Source organism: Epinephelus moara, chromosome 13 (assembly GCF_006386435.1).
Source record: "Epinephelus moara isolate mb chromosome 13, YSFRI_EMoa_1.0, whole genome shotgun sequence".
Classification (NCBI taxonomy): domain Eukaryota; kingdom Metazoa; phylum Chordata; class Actinopteri; order Perciformes; family Serranidae; genus Epinephelus; species Epinephelus moara.
This window is the reverse complement of record NC_065518.1, coordinates 17,617,287-17,634,028: the sequence shown is the minus strand read 5'-3', so window position 1 is coordinate 17,634,028 and position 16,742 is coordinate 17,617,287. Positions and strand designations below refer to the sequence as shown.

General features: G+C 39.5%; 1 protein-coding gene across 1 annotated transcript in view; it reads right to left on the bottom strand.

Annotated features, from left to right (window-relative positions):
* The window catches only part of atrnl1b (attractin-like 1b), a 106,915-nt gene that overhangs the window by 45,372 nt on the left and 44,801 nt on the right, over positions 1-16,742 (bottom strand). The window contains exons 21-24 of the mRNA XM_050060434.1: positions 8,599-8,651; positions 4,979-5,073; positions 4,652-4,730; positions 1,521-1,678 (exon numbers count right to left, since the gene is read on the bottom strand). Coding sequence (XP_049916391.1) covers positions 1,521-1,678; positions 4,652-4,730; positions 4,979-5,073; positions 8,599-8,651 — 385 coding nt within the window. The remainder of the gene's footprint in view (positions 1-1,520; positions 1,679-4,651; positions 4,731-4,978; positions 5,074-8,598; positions 8,652-16,742) is intronic.

Sequence of the window (16,742 nt, the reverse complement as noted above, 5' to 3'; positions counted from 1 at the left end):
CCTAAAAATACGGTTTGTCATTTTTCCTTTACCTTAGAAGGAGCTGTTTATATCTACATAAGAAACAGGTCCTTGTCCATGGAGTCCATAAGGTTGACCGCCATGTTTCTTCAGTAGCCCAGAACGGACACACCAAACAGTAAATCTAGATAGGGCAATTCACATTTTTGTGTCGGCCACCGTAGTTAGTAGCCCCTCCGCGACTAGCCGAACAGCTTAGGAAAAACACTGATTCTTACGTAAAACTCCTATAATCACTGTTTTTACCAGTTTTAACTACTGAGTGTGTTTGTTTAGGAGAGGAGTAGACCTCTATGGATAATTCGACTCCTGGAAGGAACCTCCCAAATGTCTGGATCTTAAGTTATCGAAGAAAAACGGCAGGCAAATATTAGCAGGTGCTGGACTAGCGGCCTGTCTGCAATGAGCTGAACAGCATCAAAGAAACACTTCTTACTTCCTTATGAACCTCTGCGTAGTTTGAGATCCTAAAGCAGGGGTCTTCTGCTTGTCCCAGAATCTAGGCTGAAGACTAAAGGGGACAGAGCTTTTGCAATCAGAGCCTCGAGGCTCTGGAATGGCCTGCACGAGGATATAAGGCTGTCTGAGTCACTGGCTTCGTTTAAGTCTCTCCTAAAAATGTACTTCTTTATCTGAGCTGTCTATTTTACTGCTATCTCACTGATTTTACTTCCCATTTATTATCTTGATTTTAGTTTTGTCCTTCCTTATTTCATCGTTTACTTTGGTGACATTCGATGACATGTTATTCATTTGATTCTCCCTGTGTTTTAAATGTGTTTCGTTTTATTGTACAGCACTTTGTTACTGTTTTGAATGGTGCTATATAAATAAAGTGTGTATATATATATAAATGTATACAAACAATTGTTGCAGACTGAATGGCTTTTGTTTATTTTTTGGCATACATATATTATCATTTTTAGATGAATATAGGGAAGCTGTTAGCAAACAGTTGCCTATTTACACATCCAGCAGATATTATGCAACATTATCATTCATTTTGTTGCATGTGAGACTATACCGGGAGCATTTTTTGATAATAGCTTAATTGTTGTTTTCCTGCAAACCCATAATAACTGACAGCAAATGGTGTTTATTTGTCACTGTGTTGTATTTTTGCACAGTGCACCACATCAGGGTGAAGGTTAGGGAAAGGTTAAATGGTGCTTTGCGTTTGCTCGCTAAAAAAAAAAAAAAAGGAAAATAAAAAAAGAGCTGTGCACCTATGCACGCTACCCATCGCTCATTAAATCTGTCATTAGAATAAAGTGCACTTGAAATCACCCTGAACGACAACAACAACAACAAGCTCTGCATCTGTAGAGGCTGCTCCTGCTCTCTTTATGTATGTAGGACCAGTTGTTTTTCAATGGGATGACTTTATACTTTATACTGTATATCTAGGGAGCAATTTGAAACAGAGAACGGAGGGAGGATTGGATCACTGTGTTATCTGCTTCATAAGAGTCAGTCCAAGGTCATAAACACAGTCCTACCTGGATCTTGATGGGCCATGAGAAGTTACTGACGTAGACATAAAAGGTAATATTGGGGTTGCTTCTGAAGGTGAACTTCTCACAGGAGAAACTGTCTCTGTATTCCTTGATGTTAGTTTTGGACACGATTGGCACCTCCTCTCCAGAGATGGTTCCAGCTGTTGGGGGGCAAAGAGGTCACATTTAGCACGCTGCCATTTCAAATAACTCACCTACATACAGGGACGGAGGTGGACCGGCTGCAACATATCATTATGAATCCATTAATGGGTTTATCGAGCCATTTGGAACAGGAAAGCTCTCATGAGCAATTATTATGATTATGTCTTAAGTGCATTACACTTCTTTTGGGTTGACCTAAACAGAGTCAAGCTTTATTTTGTAATTACATGTCGTTATTTTTAAATGGACGTGGGGGAAAAGAACAGCTTGAAAAAAATGACTGCTGGCCATAGGTCATGACTGAGTCATGTTGGCACATCATCATCATTTGAATCCATATCACCACTATCAGCTAATGCATTTAGTAAGAGATCTGGAATTTAACAGTTTATGCCTGTGGGGCGGTCTAAAAAAAAAAAACTATTTTGAGCTGCACCTTGTCAAACTAAATCAAAACCTCTATGACTGGACCATGTGGGAATTTAATTTGAAAGGACAGACACAGGAAGAGGCCACGCTCAGCAGTCAGACAGGAGTCACGTTACAAACCAATCACAGCCGACAGATATCTTTCCCTTCTTCTGTAAATATTCAGCCTGATAAAATTGATCATGTTAGTGCAGGGCTACCCAGAGCTTTACATCTGTACGCGTTTTCCAGGCGGTTAAAGACGCGGCATGTGTATAGCCCCTAATTTCCAGGGCTGGTACCTGCGGTTATTCCACAGGCTAGTTAATAACATGTCGGGCAGGAAATCCAAAGTGTGGGATCATTTTGAGAAGGTGAAGGACGAACCCAAGGTGATATGTAAACTCATCTTCATTGGTCGACTACAAACATGACGTATCATCTGAAACATGGAAGTAGCTACATGCCCATTAGCCCACAGCGTCATTAACAGGCGGCTCGCTCAGTGTGTGACGTGCACTTGTAGATAAAATATAGGCCTATATTAATGAAGGTTCATTAGTACGGTTTTGTATTTCTCTGTAATGTAGCACAGTGTTTCCTGGTGATTGGGTTGATTATTTATTATAAATACTTGTTTGTGTCCATTTATGTTCAGTGTTTATGAGCAGGGTGTAATTTCATTTTACAACAGGCCAAATTTGATTCTTCATTTCTTTCAATAAAATTCAATATGGTCAGAAGTGAAGTGTCTTGTTTATGAAAGATTCTTAATACCCATCATGAAATAAAAACATACTCATTCCCAACCAAAGCTCTTGAAAATCTAAGTCCATTTTCCATCTATCTAAATGCTTCGAGTCATTTCTTATTCTTCCTCGTGGGTCCTCAACATTGACATTCCAACCCACAGCTCTGAAACAAAAGAAGTGAAAATGACAGCTTGAGTGTGGCTACGTGAGCACGTTTATCTTAATTGAAATCACCCTCCTCCTCCCACCCAAAGGCGCTTCGACGCTCTCGTCGATTGTGAAGAGGCTCCCGTTCCTTCTGAGACACAATATCTTTGCGGGGGGAAAGGGGACCCAACTTCAAATAATAATGATGGTGCTCCGCAAAAGGTTAAGGTGGCGTGAGGGGGGATGGGGGGCGCGCGGGAGGTTAACGTGTTTTAGTGGTTGGAAAATGTCAGTGTTGTGGGGAGGGAAAAAGTGGCAGATGACTTGAGAGGAGGGGAGGGCAGGAGATAAACGGTGGCACTGGACGACTGCAGTGTCCTTGGGTGTCTTTCCTCAGGGGACCTATAATACCCACTCAACAGTGACACAGTACACACTAACAAGAGAGGGGACATTATTGTTTCTGTTATAGCTGTTATATCAACTGACTAAATGATTATTTTAATAAATAAAAATAAATAATGAAAAAGCCAAATTCACTCTATGAGACACTTAATTTCCAAAGATTCACACATCTCAAGTGTCAGTTAGGTAAATGTGTTAGCAACCAAATGGTACAATATTAACAGCATCATTACATACAATCAGAAAATAAATGGAAATTATTTAACAGGGATCTTTGACTGTAATTATAAACTTCTCTCAATGGAGAGTCGGACAGCAGTTCTGAAGCTCTGCTCTTTGGTATAATCACATTTTAGATAATGTAATTAATATTTTCCTCATTAATGATTATTTCACCCATCAGAAACCCATCTGCGCATCCCTGTGTGTGAAAAAGGCAGAGAACCTGCTTATGTTGGCGCATCTTACTATCTGAATGATGCATGCATTAAACACACCATTCTGACTTAAGATCAGTTTTCTGTTGTCAATGATACATTCACTTTCCGCCACCTTTGTATAGCAATACAGCAACAATGTGCCTGACCACACCTCATTTTAAGACCTACATGCCCACAGGCGCACAGATGGGTGCAAGTACATGTGCTGCTGACACAAGGAGGGCATTCGCCATGAAAATGACAACTGCATCGCTCTGAAGCCACCAGGGCTTTGCGCCAGGTGTAAGATAGGGCCCAGTACGTCTTGTTCGCCTGTGTCTATGTTTGACCTGTTGGTATAAATCCCACTGTGGATAAAAATGGCTTAATACTGATGCCTTAGACAAACTGAGTGCATATCGTATGGTGTGGTAGTGGCAAATAATGCAGCAAGAGGGCGATAATTTACAACGAAAGAACAAGAATTCATAACATCCAAATTTGACCTCAATTTTACAATTCCACCTTTTGAACCAAATCTCTAATAGCATTTGTGACCTAAGGCATTTCTTAGGTGTAGAATAAAACATTTCTTGTACTGCATCATTATGTTGCTCTTTTGCACAAATTGGTGCAGACGATGGAAAAGTGTATTTTCAGTCTAATAGGCAGATTTACAACACAAAAAGAAGAGGAAAAACAAAACTCAATAACCAGTGAGCTGTTTACGGTTCGGAAAATCCATCTACTTAATGTAAAACTAAACTTTCTTAGAAATGGACTGATGGTTCAATGATGAGATTGGAGCCAAATAATCTGTTAAATCAGGTCAAAGTACCTGTTGATCCGACCGACCACGTGATGTTGAGGTTGAAGTTGTTAGAAGCATTAATGGACATATCCAAGTTCTTGTTTGCCTTCAGATGGAAAACACAGAAAATTATTGTAGTTAAATACAAGATAAACTGAGAATATCATAGAAAAAGGCACAAGAGCCTCATTATAGTAAAGTACATCATAAAAGCAGAGATGTTATAAAGAGGTTATGAAATTCAACAAGGATTCGGGGAGCCTTGAACAATTTATGGGCTGTTTTGAAATCCTCGTGCACCTCTCTGGTGGCGCCCTGCGTTGAACATGGCCTTGTGTGTGGCTGGATAGTTACCTGCTCAGGTGAGGCCATAAAGTTGATGGCAGTGTAGTGATTATCATCTTCCTGGATGAGACTGAAGGTGAACTGGTAGTCGATCAGGAGATTGTCTATTTAGAAAATTAGAAATAAAAAAGAATGGTCTCGTTTACTTTCCTATTACTAGACAGTACACTGTAAAGAATAACGAGTGGCAACTTGGCAACACTACTAGAGACTACTATAACAGTATAAATATGTAGAGATGTACACTATGTGATGATCAGGAAAAACTTCTGAGCGATAGACTGACTGATGGAGACAAGAAGTAAAATCAAAACGTCTGTAATCAAATCCAATGACGGCAATCAGTGTGTACAATTTTCTCATCAAGCAGAGAGCGTGTAGGAATATCTGACCCTGAAAGGAAGCTGTAAAAAATCCCCCTGCAGCGATTAATTAAGTATCAAACAATTCATTAATGGTGGTCAGATATGAATTCAGTAAATACTGATTGTGTGTGAATATATACATAATGTAGATTGGTAAGTACATTTTGATTGCGTCTTTAATCAAATTTGTACCATGAATGGTTATTTTTCTGTTTGCAAATAATGGAGTGGGAGATGATTACATTTCTAGTGGGTACATGTATTTACAATAAATAAAGACGTGTGTAATTTATAAACCTGATCTGTTCGTCTGGATTACAATGATTTGTTACTGATGCTCAGATCAAACTGTGTGTACATCATCGTGTTGTTAAGGGGTGGGCCTAAACGTGTTGATCCTATTTCAAACTTTAAATATTAGCATTCTAGACATTGTTGACCTTTTAATGTTAAAGGGACAGTTCACTCCAGAATAAAAAAAATACATATTTTTCCTCTTACCTGTAGTGCTATTTATCTATCTCGATTGTTTTGTATGAGTTGCAGATTGTTGGAGATATCGGCCATAGAGATGTCTGCCACCTATGGAATATAATGGAGCTAGATGGCACCCTGTTACTCAAGATAATCTACAGACCTTGTTGCGAGCAGTACCGAACTACACCCGCCAACCGTATCACTGCACAGAGGAAAGCATGCTCACGGACTCGTTGACGAGAGGCTCGTGCTCTTGAGATGTAAACATTAATTGCATTTCCTTGGCTGAGCTATAATGTTAGCGAGCTTGGTGGCGCTAGGTGAGCGAGCAGTAGATGAACACTTCTCTCTGTGTGGTGATATGTTTGCCGGGTTGTCTCAAAATGGCGCAGAAGTGGTACTATCTTGATGATGTGCACTGCTCCTTCAACTGGCTCAAACAAAGACTTTTACATGCAACGTATTTTAGAAGTTACAACAATTAAATGAGTGGAAAAAACTAAAATTATTAATACATTTTGGCCAAATTGTTACATGGATGGTCAGCTGTTTCCATCATGTGAATTCCTGGATATTAAATGTTCATCTGCAATTTTCAGTGGCCCCAGTAATATTTGTTTGTGTACTGAAGTAGCAGATTGTATGACTTGCTTAAGCTGTTTTATTTTTTTAATTGCAACTCTTTATTTTAAGTATTTTTAAATGTTCAGACAAAAGATAAACACCATAGAGAACATTGTATGGGGGGACATCAGTTAAGTATTCATGAGTCCATGTGTTAAATGTCATTTTATTGTCCACAGACATTCACGGTGAAGCTGCGTCCATGTCTTCTGAAATAAAGACAGACCACTTCTCCAATTTTCTGAAGGATAATGTTCCTCAAGACCTCTAAGAAAAGTCATATTTTCCATTATAAAGATCTCCTGGATTATATGAGATTGTGACCACAAACACTGATATACTTAATATTTTTTAAACAATTTTAATTTTGGCAAAATATAATTAATACAAATGTAGATCTCTTCCCGTTTTTCAAATATTTCAAGTATAATTTAACTGTAGTTTAAGTAATCCCCCCTCACACACTTTAACAAGACACTTTTAGAAGACAGCCTATCCTTTTTTATAGAATTTATTTCGATTATTTTTATTCCTTAAATTATTTGCTTTTATGTGTATTTATAGCCATCATGTTCTCATGTACTGTAACGAACTGTCATGTTTTCCAGATGTCTGTTTGAACTGTAGTACTGATTAGGTGGGGAAAAAAGCATTTAGGAAAAGAATTATAGAAATTATAGAAAGATTATAGAAAATACTGTTTCCCATTATGACAGCCATCAGAGATTTGTTGGGAGCTGGAAGCAGAAAAAAAATTCGGCGAAAGTGGTCGCCTGGTAATTCTCTATGCAGGAAAAAACCCTGCCCAAAAAAAGTTTAGTAGAAAGAAAAAAGTTCCTACATAAAACTGCTCACAACAAGGTCTGTGGATTATCTTGAGTAATTGGGTCATGATTTCTGTAAAGAGACATTGCTGTTGAGTTTTTCAAATGTATCTTTTTGGCGCAATGAGCTCCACAAGCCGAGTTCCATCTAGTTCCATTATACTGGAGAGAAGGCAGACATCTCTACGGCTGATATCTCCAACACTCAGCACCTCACACCAAAACAATCTAGACTGATAAACAGCACTACAGGTAAGAGGTAAAATATGTAGGTTTGATTTTGAAGTGAACTGTCCCTTTAAATATCATAATGGATATTTGTGTGTAATTGGTTGTGACATCCACAAAGCGAACCAACTGTGATAAAGGGATTTTTCAGAATCAAAATAAAGCCTGTAATCTCACAGTTTTCTATTTGATTGCATGCGTAGTTACGTATGCATGTGACGGTCAAAGGGTTTTAATTAGACCGTTTGGGAGATAGCAGGAGTGAGAGGTCAAACCAACACACGCTGTGAAGTAGCTGGATACCGTCACAATGAGTGCAGCATGTTAATCCGTGCTCAATGGCCTTTCAGATCGTCAGGGGTGTCATGTTTACAATACTGCGTAACAGAGCTCGAGAGAAAGTCCCAGTGGTGTGCAGAGGTTAAAGCAAGCTCCAGGCTTTTAGTTCCTGTCTTCCCCTCATTGAGCCTGGTGTCAGGCTGTGGCATTTCAAAAAGGGGACAAAAACTTGGCAAAGGCTCTGTTGTCAGTGGCAGAGCATTGAAAGAGAGATGTACCGCAGCACCGTGAAGGACACCACATCATGCAAATAAACACACGGAGCACAAACATGTACAGTATACACAGGAACATGGGGCGCTGGGTGTCAAATCTGTTTAATTTTTTCCCCCCGTAATGCAGCTTTTTGCATCACTCACCTTGATGTATTATATTCCTCGTACTTGACGCTCACATCAAACTAACATTTAGTCAGCTTTCTAAATTAATGAATGAGTAGGTGGGTGATTGAGGGAGTGAGGAGACAAGTGGAGCGTTTTTACTCCTCCGTCTCCTTGATTAGCTCAATCACTCACTCCTTCTGATGCACTTGACATTTTCACGACAAGTCATTCTGTCACTGAACAAGCGCCCCTGGTGCCAAAGTGCTAAAATGCTCCATCTGCCCTGAGCGGAAGAGTGGAAGTGGAGAGAGAGAAAGAAAAGCAGAGAGAATAGCCAAGAATAATCAAGGATGTGTGTGTGTGTGTGTGTGTGTGTGTGTGTGTGTGTGTGTGTGAGTGCATATGAGCTGTTTCTACAGCAAGTAGCTGTCCAGTGCAGAATTACTCACAGTAACAGGTTCCTCTGAGTGGATTGCCAAGGTAACGGTTTTCTGAGTCACATCTGCAGTGAAGAAAACAGAGAGGAGAGAACAAGATGAAGAAGAGTGCTAACAGATTGAGAGCAAGAATGCCTCCTTATCAGGAGCGGTGGATGCCAAGTGCCAGCGCATTAGCTCCTGCTGTTGGCGCCTCATCAAGTCTCTTACTTCTGACAAAGAAGAAATAATCTGATAGTTTGCAAAAGTTAATTAGTTTTTTTTTTTTTTTATAAACTTTTGTTTATCAAAGCAACACAGTGCCATCACGCAACAAACTTTACGCACCACCTGATCACAGAGCATCTAAAAGTAAACGCACTAAGTTTAATCCCTCAAAGTCCTTGGAGCAAACAGCCCAACTTATGTAAATGAATTCCCACTTGATTATTTGAGAAGTGAAAGCCAAATCAAGAAAACCGACCAATCAAGGTGAATCCTTTTTAAGGAATGGATCAGATAAGACCGTGCTCATTTTCAAGTTGCAGAGATACACAGCCAGCGAGTGAGGAAACCCAGGGCAAGTTTAACTTTGTTTATTAACTCAGAGCTTTAGGACTCAGACTTTATAATCAGAGCTCAGGGAGAACATTTTGACAGCGCTCACAACACTCGACTTGTTTACCTTTGACTGGAAAATGTTCGGCCTATTACTTTTGATTCCCCCCTCAATTCATAGACACAAAAACTCTTTATTGTCCTTTTCCAAGGAAATTTGTTGCCACAGTCTGCACAGACCCTCACCTAACTACAATATAACACCACAATGCAACTACATAAAAGACATCAGAGACCATAGCATGCCCGTTAGCAGACCAGACACCTTGTTAAAACTATGATGTTGGAGATACCCCAGAAAGCTCAGGAATAAATCTATCCTGGAGTGGAGTTTGGTATACAGATCATCTCGTAACCCTTTGAAACCTGGAGCGATATCACTTTTCTTGTGCTGCTTTCAGATGCTTTTTGCAGGTATTTAAACCTTTGAACCTTCAGCTAACTGGTGTGATTTCTTTCAAAAACATAGATTTAGAAAACTATTTTTTTTTAAAAACACTAGGAAAAAATAGAAAAAAGCTAGGAAAAACTACATTTAAAAGTATTATTATTATTATTATTACTACTACATTTTAAAAATATGTTACAGAATTATTATAATTTTTAAGCACACGTTCCAGGTCATTTCCATCTTTCTTTTATTCTTTTCCTTTCCTTCTTTTTGTTAAACTAATTTTCTTGTTTTTAATTTTCTCCTTTTACTAATTTCTTGCTAATTTTTTGAGTCTTTTGAGAACGTTGCTTTCTTTCCATGTTTTTTTTAAGCAAGTGTGTTTGTTGGATTTGTAATATACTACAAATTTTACATCAAAAACAACAACAGAAAACAAGTAAGGTACAAAATAGAACATTCATAGTAAGGCATCATCTTCATAACAACTGCTACGACAGGACGATACAGCAAGTGCTTTTCCCAGATTCAAAATAAATATTCAGAAATGCTTCCTAGACAAGTAGACTTCTGTAGCCTTCTCTCTCTAGAAAGGTAATAAAACGTCCCCATATCCTATTAAAAGTGGAATATTCACCCTTAATCATAAAAGTAGGTATTCCTAGGGCAACAGTTTTCCAGGTTTTTAAAAGAAATCAAGGCAATTTGCTCAGGTTTCAAAGGGTTTGAGGAATACTTCATTCCCTAAATGGCCCCAGATTAGTATATCAATTACTCACCTAGTGTTGTGCCTAATTTAAGAAGAAAAATTTTTCGCACATGTTTCTGGTGAACGAATAATCCAAAAACAGAAAAGTCTTTACTCTTAACTGAGCTTTCCCTAACAAAACTAATTAACTGATCGAGGCAGTGGTGGACCAGCAACTCCTGTGTTCACTGAGGTAAAATGACTGTATTTGTCAATGGAGTCTGACTTTGAAGAGAGCAAACATAATATTCACTTTACGTTCAGTTCCCTGTTGGAAAGCACTATCTGTTTGGGTACTGAATATACGACTGAATAAATGAGACTTGAATTATACTGCACAAGTTGTGTGAGAGTTGTTTTTAAATGGATATTTTTTTTTTTTTTTAAACATAGTTTTGCTGTTGTTGAACTCGGAGCCCTGTTACTCCAATTCGTCAAAAATTTTCTCCGTTTTTGGATTCTTCGTTCATCAGAGGCATGCAAGAAAACAGTTTTCTTCACAAATTCAACGTAACACGGGATGAGTAATTGACATACAAACAAACATTTGGGGGTGAAGTATTCCCATCACCAGGGTTAGAAATAGCATGAAAACAAAACCTAAATCTTACTAAAGCTTGACAAATATCACATGAAATAAAAATCAAAATGTAATGTTGCAAAAGAACAAAAATTAGATCTAAACGAGAACATGAAATACTTTAAAATGCAACAAAAATAAATACTCAGTGGTCAGTGACTTAAGGTCTGTTCTGTGTGGACCAGTGCATCTCAACGGAAACCCTATGCAGCAGCTTGTGATCAAGACGTTGATGTACACAGGTGGAGTGGCAAAAATCCGGAGGAAATGAGGTAGACAATTATATGCCATGGCTTTCTTTTACTAAAGATGTGCTTCAGAATGATGTGCTCTTGCATTTTTAATTATGCTGTTCAGTCTGTTCGAGAGTTATACACATTTAAAAAAACCTTCTCCTAACTCACTTTAAAAACAGTTTTTCACTGTTGCATGTATTAATTTATACATGAAGCACTCAGTAATAAAGGGCACTAATGGTCTTCATGACAGTAGAAAAATACAGTTTAATTTCCCCTTTAAAGACCCAGCGAAGCAAAATATAAAAAATACATTTTCCAATTCTCGTGACAACACAGCTATTAAACTGTGACAAATAAGAAGCAAACAAAAAGTAGTTATTTGGAGAAAAATATATATATGAACTCTAATTACCCTGTGCTTAACCCACGGTTTGTGTTTGTTGCAAGTGTGAAATGACTGTAAGCCCAGGGCCAATGAATCTATAACTCCAGCTAATGAGGGTCCAAACCCAGGGCTAAACATGGTGTGAAAATTGGACAATTACCAGGTTCCATTTGCCTCCAATCCATTGTTGTTAGCTGACAAACACTCTAATTTTAAAGCCTCGAACATCGCCACTGTCCTCACAAACAGCAAATACAAACACTAACTGATTCTCGGCAGTGAAAATATGCACAACTTAAAACCACATGCAGTATGAGCTTAATTCTGCTGGGTATGTAACGATGATGAATACATTTCTAAAGTAGCAGCCTTCACTCAGACTCTTTTTTTCCTGTGTATTTGTTAAATAGAAGGATGTGAATGGTATGTTTAGGGTCCTGTGAGGTCGAGCAGTTTGCTCAAACCACTACAGTTAAACACTATGCAAGATTTTCACATAGATAACGTGTCATCAGCCAAAACAGTCTGAGTTTTAAATGGAGTGCTGCCGAGCAAAATGATTTAACATCCACAGAGTGCCATCCACTGCTCTGAGGGTGTGTGTTTGCATGAGTGTGTTTTATCAGACTCCATGGCTTTCCAAAGATGCCCGTAATGAGGAGAAACATATGGCAGCATTCATTGTATTACAGTGTTCCTTATCTCCTTTTAAAAGCATCTCTCTGCGATCTTTAACAGTCTGCGATTCACTTTGAACTATCATCCCTCTGCTGTACCAACACACGAGCACTGGAACTGCACTAATAAAGTCGAAATGACATTAAACATACGAGATATATTTTATCACGCTGATTTCATTTCACAGTTGTTTTATCTCGCAGACAACCAATTAGAGTTGTGAATGTGAATATCAGAGGCGGTGTCGAGGAGTCAGAGAGGACACCCAGCGGAGGAGGGGTGCGACGGAGGAGCAAACCAGCTGAGAGACACGAACGCCACTGAGGAGGAGGTGGCTGATAGTGATGCCACGGCGAGTGACTGCCTCTAAATATAACGCAACATCAGTTGTTTTGTAGCATTTTGGATTCACGAGACAGACGGTAACACTAACGACGGCATTACACTGAAAAAATGTCAGTCAGATGTGGGTGGAGATGTGTTCCAACACCTTAAATATCACCAGGGAGGAATACGGGCAGGAGGAAGAGTGAAAAAAAAGAGAAAAAAAAGTTGGAACTTGAGCTCATATTTTAGCTCTGATTTTAAAAGTGACTCATAAATTGTTAATATTGCTGATGCTTATTTATTGTGTAAACTGTCATGTCTCTTGTCCACAACAGCTGTTTTGACACTCAGTGGTACATGAATGCATGCTTTAACAACACTATTAAAGGGTAAATTCCAACCTGGACCCTATGTTCCCATGTTTTTGTATCTAAAGCCCGTTTTCCACTGCACAAAAAACCTGCTAACACTCGCTAACATCTGGCTTTTAATTTAATGGGAAAGGCTACAATTTGCATCCACACTCGGGTCAAATGACTTGGCAGCAGTCAAAGAAATTTATCAGCTCCGGCTCTGATTGGCATTGATGGAAACAATACCTGAGTGAAAGCGCTGATTTTGGCAAGATGCAATGACGCACCACCACTAAATACCGTCCACTTAAGCCCAAGCAGCACTAACATCGATCCAAATCAGTCAGCACCGAGTTTGAAAGACAGACTGAATAAGGAAGAGATGGAGAGGGCAACTGTAGCTCAGAGGTAGAGCGGATTGTCCACCAAGAAGATCAGCAGTGCCATTACTGGCTCCTCCAGTCCACATGTCTAAACTCCTAATTGTTCCCAATGGCTGTTCCATCTGTGTGTGAGAGTAGCAGGTGGCTCTGTGTGTGGTAGCCTCGGCCACCAGTGTGTCAATGTGTGTGCGAATGGGTGAATGTGACATGCAGTGTAAAGAGTGCTTTGTGTAGTCGGAAGACTTAAATGACGTTATACAAGTGCAGACCATTTATCATATAAAAAAGAAGTAACCACCATAAGGTTTTCACAAGCCTCCATGCTGCTTTTTACTGTTTACTGTAAAAAAAAAAAAAAAAAGCCTGTCCGTGAAGTTGAATGTGACAACCCAATAAAGAAAATAAATAAATGAGAATAAATAAATAAAAATGGAAAGGCATACTCATCTGTGTACATGGCCTGTGTCCACTGGCAATAGGAAAGCAGTTTATCGCCTATTTTTAACAGGTTTTCCCGCTTTTAAAAACCTGCATACACGGGCTAATTTTAGTGGAAAAAGGGTACAAGTGAGTGACAACATTATGGAAAGGGTCCCAACAAGAGGTGGACCTGTTTTAGATCCTTTTTTGCTAAACAAGAAACAGCCCCGAAATAGCTACTGCCAAACTCCCAAGACTCCATTTAAATTAAACTGTAGTTTTATCATCATAAAACAGACTTCATTCAAAGTCAACAGAAACAAATTAAAGCTGACAAAAAACATCTTGGTTTGTCTTTTCACTGTTCCAAAATTCACCTACTCTGGTTTGGTTGAAATAAACCCTTGATCTATCCATTTACATGTGAAAATATGTTGGCTCTATTCACGCTAAAATTATGGTTTATCCAAATTGAGTCTGGTGGGTTTGGCGATAGTGATTTTGAGGCTGTCTGGTTAGACAAATAGGATCTTACTCTCTTTAACAAAAAGGTCTATCTCTGTCGGGATCCTTTCCATATTGTTGTCAAACACTAACAATAACAATATGAGCCTTTTAATAGATGTAAATTGGTGGTGCAAAATTGCCCCCAGTGGTTACCCTCTCGCTCAATACTGGACCAATTTAAGAAAAACTGTTGTTCCCATCTGTTACATAGACACAAAAATGTGGGAAAATAGGGTCCACGTTGAAAAATACTTCAGTTACCCTTTAACCAACCTGATCAAGAAGGACTGTGACTCCGTATCTAACAGGCAGGTCCTGAAGGACAAGCATGGGTGCTCTAAATGATCTAATGGGGGCAGGACACTGAGCTGGGGAAGAGCCAGCTCCGCCGCTCTCACTGTTAATATTAAATAGGCAAGGACAGGGTAGAGTGCTCTTTTACCACGGTACAAAGGACGGAGGACAAATGCCGCCACAGGCTTTTGAACCTTACCGAACATCACTCCTGGGGCGTTTCAGCTGCCTGGCATTTGCAGAAGGCAAAACACAGGCGCCGCCACACGCTCGTCGTGGAGTGTATAATGCAACTCCCCTGCGCTGTATCTTAATTTAATCTACACCTGCATGCATGCGTGCACACATCTGAACTTGAGGCAATCCCCCCTCTACTGTATCTTAATTTGATCTACACTCAACTTGGAATCTTTGTCTGTGCTTGTGCACACACTGGGATTTAACAGGCAAAACACATACACACACACACAAACAGGAAATGTGCTATGAACATTTACAATGTCCTTCACACAGACAAACGCTGGAGCAAGCACACACGTATACAAACTCAGAGCTACTTCCTGTTACCTCGAGCACAAGAAGAATCCTGAATAATGTATGCATCCAAATGAGCGCTATAATAAGAAATATGTCCCTAACCGCTCCTGTTTGACTCATCACTGTAACGCAGCGTGGACCTCATCAATTGTTTTTCCAAAACAATTCTATTCTGCGCCGATGCACCCCTCACTTCATTACTGCAGCTATTATTCGGAGGTCCTAATGGCGTCGGTAGTCGCGGTGCATGCATGTGTGAAAGCGCGCATGTGTGTACTGTTGTGCACATTGCGGAAAAGACAGAGTACCCTTGTGTAGAGGTCTTTGTTTAAGGGTTACCGCTGGGGATGGTGCGAGTGAGTGGCTGACAGGAGTTGGGGGAGACGTTGATTACATGTAATGAGATACAAGAAATTACATTAAAAAAAAAAGAGCAAACACCTCAACTGCCAGGCAACACACACACTAATTAGATTACACTTGTTTAAAAAAAAGAAGAAAAAAAGAGCAGTCTAACATGTTTGAACGTGAACATGCCTCTTGATGTTGAGNTGACAGGGGTTGGGGGAGACGTTGATTACATGTAATGAGATACAAGAAATTACATTACAAAAAAGAAAAAAGAGCAAACACCTCAACTGCCAGGCAACACACAAACTAATTAGATTACACTTGTTTAAAAAAAAGAAGAAAAAAAGAGCAGTCTAACATGTTTGAACGTGAACATGCCTCTTGATGTTGAGATTAAAGACTGGAACAGTGGTTGTTGATAGTGATAATCTAATCACAGTCTGTAAATGGACTGAATTAACAACATATTCTAGCGGTTTATGTTGCTGGCTACATTTTAAGATGATAATCAGTAATGGGCTGCAGGAACCGTTCCCAAAAACTGGCTCCAGAGCAGTACGGGCACATCCTCCCTCTAAATGGCTGATGATGATCGGCCTGCTGGTGCCTGGCCCGTTCTGATATGCCACTCTGATTTCGTAGGGTAAAATCTGAGTCGTTTGTGTTAGCCACCTGCTATCCGAGAGTGGCTCCGCATTGTGCTGCACTGCGTTCCATCTGGTAGCAGAAATTAATGTGACATTTTGTCATTTGTGCAAAGTGTCATTTATTTACTGTCAAAGTCAACAGAAAAGCGCTGAGGGCTTTGAAGAGGTCTGAATCTCCTCCGGCCTCTCTGTCTCTCCAAGGCTTTGACGTCACCTGCCTGGTATTATCTAAGAGGTAAACTTGGGTGATAAACTTTGAGTCTCTATCGGCGATGTGCTCTCTATTTCTGTTCTGACATGGTGGTCGTCAGCTCTCAGAATAACCATCAAGTTTCTGTTCTATTGGCTCCTGTGAAAAAAACTGCTCCTGACCCAAACAGTGTAACGTATTGATTCTTGTGTACTGGATGACTTCTCTGAGAAAAAACAATATTGGCAGATACTCAGTGTTTAGAACAGTAAAGTCACGATACCTGAACACAGGTTGGATTACTACAGCTTATATTAACCACCATTATGTAAAAGAATTCAGGTAAATATATGAAAATGCTGCAAATAATGTTAATTGCGTGTCTAATCACAATTTTCTTCTGCACACCAGCTAATGCAAACACATGATTTACATACAGTGCTTGGGACCATGTGTAAATTACGAGTATCTCCATGTTTTCCAAATGTGACATGTATGTGTGCACACTTTGATGTCTGTGCACTTCACT